This window comes from Aspergillus karnatakaensis (assembly GCF_047715665.1).
Source record: "Aspergillus karnatakaensis strain CBS 102800 unplaced genomic scaffold BJY04scaffold_80, whole genome shotgun sequence".
NCBI classification, from domain to species: domain Eukaryota; kingdom Fungi; phylum Ascomycota; class Eurotiomycetes; order Eurotiales; family Aspergillaceae; genus Aspergillus; species Aspergillus karnatakaensis.
In genome coordinates, this window is record NW_027395792.1 from 134,243 (window position 1) to 144,254 (window position 10,012).

The 10,012-nt window shown below is 40.1% G+C and overlaps 3 protein-coding genes across 3 annotated transcripts; 2 read left to right on the forward strand and 1 right to left on the reverse strand.

The window, feature by feature from the left end:
• Positions 1-28: 28 nt before the first annotated feature.
• BJY04DRAFT_201822 (small ubiquitin-related modifier domain-containing protein) lies at positions 29-1,953 on the reverse strand. The gene has a single exon (XM_073713117.1). It carries the CDS (start codon positions 1,433-1,435, stop codon positions 263-265), a length of 1,173 nt encoding a protein of 390 aa, XP_073565409.1. The 5' UTR covers positions 1,436-1,953; the 3' UTR covers positions 29-262.
• BJY04DRAFT_162675 (U4/U6-U5 snRNP complex subunit LSM6) lies at positions 1,636-2,374 on the forward strand. The gene is made up of 3 exons (XM_073709069.1): positions 1,636-1,874; positions 1,933-2,046; positions 2,113-2,374. Exons 1-3 carry the CDS (start codon positions 1,769-1,771, stop codon positions 2,133-2,135), a joined length of 243 nt encoding a protein of 80 aa, XP_073565410.1. The 5' UTR covers positions 1,636-1,768; the 3' UTR covers positions 2,136-2,374.
• Positions 2,375-2,981: 607 nt separating this feature from the next.
• On the forward strand, positions 2,982-7,479 carry BJY04DRAFT_201826 (inositol polyphosphate kinase VIP1). Its single transcript, XM_073713118.1, has 4 exons — positions 2,982-3,087; positions 3,145-5,779; positions 5,836-7,189; positions 7,247-7,479. Exons 2-4 carry the CDS (start codon positions 3,388-3,390, stop codon positions 7,308-7,310), a joined length of 3,810 nt encoding a protein of 1,269 aa, XP_073565411.1. The 5' UTR covers positions 2,982-3,087; positions 3,145-3,387; the 3' UTR covers positions 7,311-7,479.
• Positions 7,480-10,012: the final 2,533 nt, after the last annotated feature.

Here is a 10,012-nt window from a genome sequence, read left to right on the forward strand (position 1 = left end):
TCGATAGCTTATCGGCAAACGCAGAGGGGTTACCATCATTGAGCTTGCTATGTATGTGGTCTTTGTAGACCTATACAGCACCATTACTGGTAATCCCAGTCCGTGTTCGGCATTTGTTCCTAGGGGTCCTCTATGTACACGCGATAAAACGGTTGCTGCATGTTCATTTTTCCAATGCACTTTCTAGCTTAGCCTAAATGTGCGAGATAACAGGCGTGGGCTATGGAAATCCCATGTCTAGCGCAGCAGCGCTTGTTTTTTCCTAATCCTTTACTAAAACATCGACGAGATCACCGTCGGCAATCTCGCAGTCTACCAGGCGTGATTGAGGGTCCAGGAGATCGCCGTCAAACGCAAGGCTCACGGTCAGCTCTGGAGGTATGCCCCTCGCCTCCCGGAAGGCCCCGGCGACGACAGAGACACATGTTGTCAATGGGACACGGATGTTGAGTTCGTCTAGTCCTGGGCAATTCAGGATGATTTCACTCGGTGTATGCAGGACGGCAAATTCGGGGTCTGTGGCTGCTGGTGAAGTTTGATCTAAATCAACAACTGTCGGGGATGGTAGATGCGCAGCTATAAATGTCTCCTCCGTGACCGCTTCCATACAGATCCGATAGTCATCGCTGTTGCTGAAATATTCATCAAATGGTGCTAATTCCGCGAAGACATGGTGTACGTCAATATTCAGGCTTCTACAAGTTGTGACATCAAAGAGTCTTCTGCCCTTCCAAGTCAAGACGATACTCTCATGAAGTTCTTTAGGTATGTTTTGGCGTGCACACCAAGCAAGGCGCACCCCTTTCAGTGACTGTGCCATTTTGCGCTGGACAATGAGAGGCTTAGTGTCGGGAATCTTTGAGGTGATTAGAATCTCAACGACCGCATTGTTATAGGCAAAATTATTAGCTCGCGATGCGCCTGTTTCGAAAGGTGACCTTGAGTCTTGTAAGCGTGCTGCATTGGCATTTGCTTTCCCATCATTTACCGCCACAGGGGATACCTGCGGTTCCGGGAATTTCTTTCGCAATGTCTGTTCGGGAGATGAAGATAGCGTTATCATTGTTTTCGTAGTTTGCTTTGTAAATATTCGAGGAACTCGGCGCGGTACGGGCGGGTCGACAAGATCTTCAGCCAAGTGAACTCCTTCTGGAACCACAACACTGTCGAGTTGCGTATATGTTTCGGCGACTGTCTGGTCCGTGACTGTCTCGCGTTCAGCATTATTTTCAGTGGCTCCCCCGCCTTCCGAAGTGCTTGAAAGACGTCGGCGTTTGTGCAAGCTACGCTCAAAAGTGTTTTCTCGGTTTTCACGCGTAATCTTGTTGGTAGCAACAATATCTTGATAGGTTTGGCCAGCACGGCGGTAGAATTCTGTGGTTTCAGCTTCGCCACCTCGGCTGGCCCAAGAGGGTTTGTTAAAATATGAACGCATGAGCGGGTGTATGATCTTGCAGTCTTGTAATTGTAAACCTGCTGTCTAGTTAGTGCGGGGAATAACGATTTATGATACTTTTCTCACTCCAGTTAATCGGGCGATAATATCACCAGTATGACCTGAGATGCCTGTGAATCTGTACGCCGTTGGAAACAGTCTGATGTGTTGAGGATTGTAGGTGGTGTTTTCTTGAAAGTTCAGCACGTGCCTGCGTGCTTCGCCGCCGCCCGGGAATGGCCAAAAAGTCCGCGGCGACGCCAACCAAAGACTATTATATCCGTCTCGTTCACTTTCAATACCAAGTCGGAAGAAGACACGCAGGCTTAAAGGATGGAAAATGGATCATCATCTGAAGGGAAGGACCCGTCGGCCTTCCTAGGGGAGATCATTGGGGCTCCTGTGACAGTGAAGCTGAATTCTGGGGTTGTTTACCAAGGTATTTCCTTAGGCTCAAACTCCCCATGTGACGAAGTAGTTGCTGACCCTCAAAATAGGCGAGCTTCAGTCAGTAGATGGCTATATGAACATTGCTTTGGAGAAGTCCCAAGAATTCGTCAGTGGGCAGTTGACACGCAGCTATGGTGATGCTTTCATCCGTGGCAACAATGGTAATGACTTGTCCACATCACAGTGAAGAATACTGGGCTGACTCGGTTATTCAACGGCATCTCTAGTACTGTACATCGCTGCGACTTGATACCTGGAACCTCCGGGCCGTACGCCACAGCAGGGTGGCCGAAATGAGGACTCGTGGACAGTCCAACTGGTTTTCATTCTTTCGCTACTACTTCTTCACTGGATCTTCCTCTACACATTGTCTGGATACCTGGAAGTTGATTGAGCGATGAGGCCAAGGGAAGCACTGGGGACGGGCTACGAGCACTTTTGGGCGAACGCCTCATGCTCATGATAAATTAATGATAATCACCCGAATGCATGATAGTGTTGTGGTGAAGGATTACAATCTTGCTCTTTATTAGGACTATACAGTTGCTATCAAGGATAAGTTACTGCATAAAGCTGCGGTGACGTGAAGCTAGCAATTAAAATAGCCCAACTGTCGGCGGGTTGGACGTTAGACATCAGAGAGACTCATACGTACCAGCAGTAATAGACTGGGCTGCCTGTGAACGGCTAATTCTTGACTCGTCCGATATCAGGCAGTATGGGAGCCGCTAGATTTTCAATGAAGGAATGAATATGTCACTCCGTACCTGCGGGTTTATACTAGAAATCGTTAAGCGACCGACTGGAAGATAGTCTCGGATTGACACGGAGTTAAAAAAAAAACAACCCCTCAGTCCCAGCCCCTCGTGCCCCCACGGAATACTGTAGTTCCATTATACATGGAGACGGATATCCATGGATATTTTTGCTTATAACTTTCTGTTACATACATAATATTCCGGTAGGCCATATCAATTGTCCTGAAACGATTTCCTTGGTAGTTTGTTTGATATGCATTTACGCCATTGGCACACACTGTGACCCAGTGGAACCGCTGTGGCAATTGCCCTCTTACTCCGTAGACTCACAGAATTACCATGACCTCAATATTCAGGCCAGGGTACAGCCAGGCAGACTTTTTATACTCATTGAAACACATAGAACCAGTGCATTTGTGCGCTTACAGGGGTCCAAATATACAGGTCTGGATACTTTATTACTTACTTGCTAAATTTGCGCTAACAATTCTTTCATCCCAGACACGGTGCTACTATGCTTGCAGAGAGATTTTGGTAGGATTCTTACATCACACACAAATTATCTCCTATAAAACCTCAAGTTGAAGAAATTCCTCACTTGTTTTCTCTTTGTGGGCCAGAGAACTAGTGTGCAAGCTTCGTTTCTTATCAGTGAAGTAGATCACACACAGTCAGCCTATATTTGGAGCCTATGTAATATTTCCAGCCTGACCATTTCATCAGAACAAACTCCTGGTTACTGGGATGGATAGTGCTGGAAATACCGCCGGCGGTGCGTCCGGTGGCTTTGGGGCCTGTCCTAATCCCATCGCATCAGCGTCAAACTCCGGCCCGGAAGATGAGAAGGTTTCCAGCATGTCCTGTCACTCGTCAGCATCCAGTTCCTTGAAAGGGAAACCATATATTGTTTCAACCCCACAGTTGCCTAAAGCAACTAAAACCGAGAATGTCCCAGAAACACAAACCCAAACCCGAGGAACGCGTTCGTCCACACGATCGTCAAGCCGGGCCCCCAGGAGATTGAGCGGTAGTACCGCAGCTAGCTCATTGAGTGAGGCCGAAGCTGCTCCCGTATACTTAGGGAAGATTGGTGTATGCGCTTTAGACGTGAAAGCTCGAAGCAAACCTAGTCAAAATATTCTGACCCGTCTGCAATCGAAAGGCGACTTCGATGTGATTGTCTTTGGTGATAAAGTGATTCTCGACGAGGACGTGGAGAATTGGCCCGTATGCGACTTTCTCATTGCGTTCTTCTCAGATGGATTTCCTCTGGACAAAGCCATTGCATACGCAAGGCTCAGAAAACCATTTTGTGTCAATGACCTGCCTATGCAAAAGATATTATGGGACCGACGGCTATGTTTGCGCATTTTAGATCACATGGCTGTACCAACACCAAGAAGGATAGAAGTCAACCGAGACGGTGGACCGACTCTGGAGTCCTCGGAGCTCGCCCAGCACGTATACAAGTTGACGGGTGTGAGGCTTGATGGCCCCGCTGATGGCACCGGAGGAGGCGCTACCAAAACCAAACATGTCGCTATGTCTGACGATAGCGATTCTCTCGTCGTTGACGGCAAGGTATTCAGAAAGCCGTTCGTCGAGAAACCAGTGAGCGGCGAAGATCACAATATACACATCTATTTTCCCAACGACCAGCAGTATGGGGGCGGTGGGAGGCGACTCTTTCGAAAGGTCGGCAACAAAAGCTCAGAGTACGACTCGAATCTAGTGGTCCCTCGTTCGGTCACAGAGCCGGGTTCGAGCTACATCTACGAACAGTTTCTTCGAGTCGATAATGCGGAAGACGTCAAGGCCTATACAGTTGGCCCAGACTTCTGTCACGCAGAAACTCGAAAGTCTCCTGTTGTTGACGGCCTTGTGCGCCGCAATACCCATGGCAAGGAGCTGAGATACATAACCAAATTAAGTAAGGAGGAAGCCTCTATAGCTTCAAAAATATCCTACGGATTCGGACAAAGGATTTGCGGCTTTGATATGCTCCGGGTCGGTGAACGAAGTTATGTGATCGACGTGAACGGCTGGAGCTTTGTGAAAGATAACAACGATTACTATGATAGGTGTGCAAGTATCTTGCGCGATATTTTTATCGGCGAGAAGCGCAGACGCGATGGCTCTGTAGAACAACCTGAAGCAATATCTTCAGATCCCACTCACCACTCATGGAGGCATTCGGTCTCACACCGGCACGCGCTGAAGACATTGTTGAAATCACCTAGCTCGGTCAAATCCAATGGGAATCAGCAGCAGCAGAAGCTTCCGGAGAGCGGGTCTTCCGAGTCCCTGCATCCAGGGCTCACAGTGCCCAGCCATGACGGCATGGATTACAATGTGCAAAAAGGCTCGGTTGTAAAAGAGAAGTCGGTTTCAACTAGTCCACATAGCATTATTCAGTGCTCTAGTCAACCATCTCCCACGAGCAATGAGCCGACTGGAGGAAACCCTCCTCCTCCTGCCTCCAAACATTCGTGGAAGTTGAAGGGAATGGTAGCTGTTATTAGGCATGCCGATCGGACACCAAAGCAGAAGTTCAAGTTCACCTTCCATACCCAGCCCTTCATTGACCTCCTGAAAGGGCACCAGGAGGAGGTGGTTATCAAGGGCGAGTCCGCCCTTCGCAGTGTATCTGAGGCTGTTGATATCGCCATGGAACAAGGTCTCGAGGATGTGGAGAAGTTGAAATTGCTTCGTACCTCTCTAGAAAAGAAAGGTGGCTGGCCCGGAACTAAAGTACAGATCAAGCCCATGTTCAGGAAACGAAAATCTGAGGAAGTCCGGGGACAGCCATCTGCATTGTCTGACCCCTATGGCAAGGAGCCCATCTCTCCCTTGCCGAGCGATGCTCTACAGAATTCCGATAAGAACGGCAGGCTGCAAACGCGAAGCGACTCAATATCAGGAGCGACATTTTCAAGATTCTCTGCTGTCGAGAATGACCTCATCCTGGATAAGCTCCAACTTGTGATTAAATGGGGGGGTGAGCCTACCCATGCGGCACGATACCAATCGCAAGACCTCGGACTCAACATGCGTGATGATCTGAAGCTTATGAATAAAGAGGCGCTGAATAACGTTCGAATCTTCACTAGCTCAGAAAGAAGAGTGAGCACGAGTTGTAAGTGGTTATGTGCTCTTGTTGTGATCGTTGATCACTTGCTAATGGAGACACAGCTCAAATTTGGGCCTGTTCATTTCTTGACCAGAAAGAGTTACCAGAGGACTTCATTAAAGTTAGAAAAGATCTTCTCGACGATTCTAACGCTGCGAAGGATCTCATGGATAAGGTGAAGAAGAAGCTGAAATTGCTACTACGAGAAGGGTCCGCTCCGTCACAGTTCACATGGCCGAAAGAGAACATTCCTGAACCCTCAGTGGTCTTGGCCACGGTTGTTGAGTTGATGAAATATCATAGGGATATCATGAGGCATAATTTTCAAAAGTTGCACGATTCCTCCTCGCAAGTATCCTTGGGTGCAGCTGACAAGTCGATCTCTTCGCGAGCAACAATTACGCCTAGTGAAAGTCCAGCGCTATCATCTATCCAGGGACGGTGGTGCACTGGAGAGGACCCAACACTCTTCATCGAGAGATGGGAGAAGCTTTTTGCTGAGTTCTGCGACACAGAAAAGGTTGATCCTAGCAAGCTTTCTGAGCTTTATGATAGTATGAAGTTCGATGCTCTCCATAATCGGCAATTCCTCGAGTGGGTTTTTACCCCCCCGGAAGCTGAGGACAGCGAGGAGGAGCCATTGTCTGTGGACGTGGGGCGGAGAAGAGCTTCTCGGAAAGAAGTTCTACCAGAACCAAAGACAAGCAGCTATGAGAGCACTACCCACCAGAAGAATGATGATCAACAGCCTGAAAATCAAACCTTGGCGCATCGTTTTGGACTTAAGAGGCGGATTCATGCTTTTGAAACGTCAATCCCGCACTTACGGGCACTCGATGACTCCTATGACAACTACTTCAAGCTCTATTCGAGCTCCAATTCATCAAAGGCGAAGCTTGACTCCAGGCTGGCCAAGCTTAGAGAACTATATAAATTGGCCAAGGTCCTGTTTGACTATGTCACTCCTCAGGAGTATGGTATCACGGACACAGAGAAGCTAGAAATCGGCTTATTGACTTCTTTACCACTTCTTCAGGAGATAGTGAGGGACCTAGAGGAGGTTCAGGCTTCTTCAGATGCAAAGTCTGTGTTCTACTTCACCAAGGAGTCTCATATTTACACTCTTCTCAATTGTATTTTAGAGGGCGGGATTCAGACGAAAATTACACGCTCTGCTATTCCGGAGCTCGATTATCTCTCTCAAATTTGCTTTGAGCTATACGAGGCCAGGGACAGCGAATCGTCAACAAGCTCCTATTCCATACGAATCTCCATCAGCCCTGGTTGCCACGCATTCGACCCACTGGACGTGCATCTGGATTCAAGACATGCAATCGGATGCGCACCACGACGCAGTCTCACTGCTCATCAGGACTGGAAGGAGGTTATCGAGACCTTGAAAGCAAAATTCAACACGTGAGTTGATGATGTCCGCTTGCCATAAGCATTCTAATTACTGACAATCTATAATAGTGTCAAACTACCAAAGACTTTTACTGCAGTGAATCTGAGTGATAAGCTTGTTTCTAGAACATAATATAGAGTTGGGCCAGTTACTCCTAGCTAATCTTAAAGACATTTTATATTACTTGATATAACATCTGTAATAACTTAGATATAATTTACTACTATATACATGATAATTATAGAATATATAGTTCTAGTATAAGTCAATAGCCATAGTACACCAATAAGGGTGTTAAGACATAATATATTATTGACTTGGCTGTTAGCCTAATATTACTAATAAAAGGCCATAGAATATATTAATAGTGTAGTATATGTGTTACAGAAGAATAGACCTTCTGCTTCTCCCTAACCCTGGTAACCTTTTATAAACTTATAATATTTAATTTAACTTACTTAATCCTTTCTTTAAATAGCTATCTTATCTAATTAGTATAAAAACTAGTTATAATTAGGTTAAGCTTAATTAAAATAAATAAGGCTAAGTATCTTATATATAAAATATTTTTAAAGTAATTTATATAAGTATATTATTATTTTTAAAAGTAACTCTAAATAATAATATAATTTGAATTATGAAGAATAAGTAAGACTAGATATAATAGTAATAAGTATTCTTAAATATTTTTTATATTTATTTACCTTTTTATTTACCTTTTTATTTATTATTTATTATAGTAGTTCTTTAAGTAGATACTCTTAATTTATTATTTTATTTACCCTTTTCCTAAGTAGATTATTAAATAGATATATATAATTTATTTCTTTTTAATATAATTATTCTTATAAATACTTGCCCTGGTAAGTCCTTCCTTATAATAATAAATATTACTTTATAATTATACTAGTCCCTAAAGCTATTTAATACTAAAAAATTATAAAATTTAATAATACTAAATATTTTCTTATTTTAATATTTAGTATAGTCTAATATTTTATCTAGGGTAATAATATTCTAGGATATTATTATTATTTTATATTATTATTGGCTTAAGAAGTTCTGCTATATTAATTATTTTTAGCTAAATTCTTAATATTATCTCCCTCTCTTTTACTTTTAACCCTGAAAAATATAAATAATATAAATTTTTTTATTTTTTTAATATATTTCTTTCTCTTTCTCTAGAACTTCTTTTATAATAGTTTATTATACTTAAAGTAACTTATAATAGGTATACTAAAAATATCTATCTAGGTAATTATATTAAATATACTAGTTATATTTTTTATTTTTTTATTAATACTACTTTAATTATTCTAAGTTATATATTATAAGTTTAAATTCAAAGAGTATTAAGTACTTTACTTATACTTATTTAAGATAGAAATATAAAAAATAATATTATAATAATATTAAGTAGAATTATATTATTTATAACTATAATATCTTAGACTAGTAAGTTAATCTTACTAAAACTTAAATAAAAAAGTATTAAGAACCTGGTAAGGCAGGGTTGCAAGGCAGAAATAGGGATAACTGCCCGGGCAAGAATAGCTAGGAAAGAAAGGATAACAGGTTAGTTAGGACTATAGTTATAGAAAATAGTAGTCTAGTAAAGATAAGAGACCTAAAAAGATAGTAATTAGTAAAGAACTACTATTAGGAAAAAACCTTTATTAAGAAAAAAATAATAGTTATAAAATAGTAATTATTTATTATCTTAAGATAGCAGGCTAGTATACCTTAAAGGTAAACTACTAGATAGTAAGGAAAAAGCTAGGACCAGCTATAAGTTATATATATATATTATTAAAGAAACTATTAGATAGTAGGAAGTTAGTATATAAGAGAAATATATACTACTAAATATACTATTTAGTAGACTATAAGATAGTAAGGAAATAATATAAAAATAAAAAATATTTACAAATACTTATTTCTATTATATCTAGTCTTACTTATTCTTTATAATTAATACTATATTATTATTAAGAGTTACCTTTAGAATAGTAATATACTTATATAAACTACTTTATAAGTATTTTATATATAAGATACTTAGTCTTACTTATTTTAATTAAGTTTAACCCTAACTATAACTAGTCTTTATACTAGTTAGATAAGATAACTATTAGGAAAAAGGATTAAATAAGTTAAGTTAAATATTATAAGCTTATAAAAGGTTACTAGGGTTAGGAAGAAGTAGGAGGTCTGTTCTTCTATATTAGTTATTACTTAGCTTATTATTATTTTAGACTTAACTAGTTTAACTTAAATAATTAAGTCTTTAATATTCTAGTAAAATATAGATTTTTTTATTTTTAAGATTTCTAGTAGTACTCTTAAATCTTTTTTTAATAATTTATTAGGTTCTTAATAAGTTTCTAGATATTTTTAAAAGTTTTTTTTTTTATTTTATTAGGTATTAAGTTTTATTACTAACTTATTTATAGTTCAGAATCTTTTTACTTTATATTTTTTTTATTTATTTCTTTAATTTCTATATATTTAGTAAGTTTAATATTAATAGATACTAATTTCAATAATAAAATATAAAAACTAGGTATATATATCTTATAAAAGCTAATAACTTTAATTAGTAATTAACTAGTCCTAGTTATTTCTTAATTTTAAATAGTTTTAAGTAAATATAATCTAGTTTTATAGTTAATTATTTTATTTTATTATTTTATTATAAGAGAAAAATCTTTTTTCATTATAATAAGTTACTGTCTATATATTAATAAATTTTAAGTTTCTTATTAATTATACTTAGATTATTTTTAAGCTATTTATAAATAATTTAATTTTTTTAACTACTAGTTCTTTCT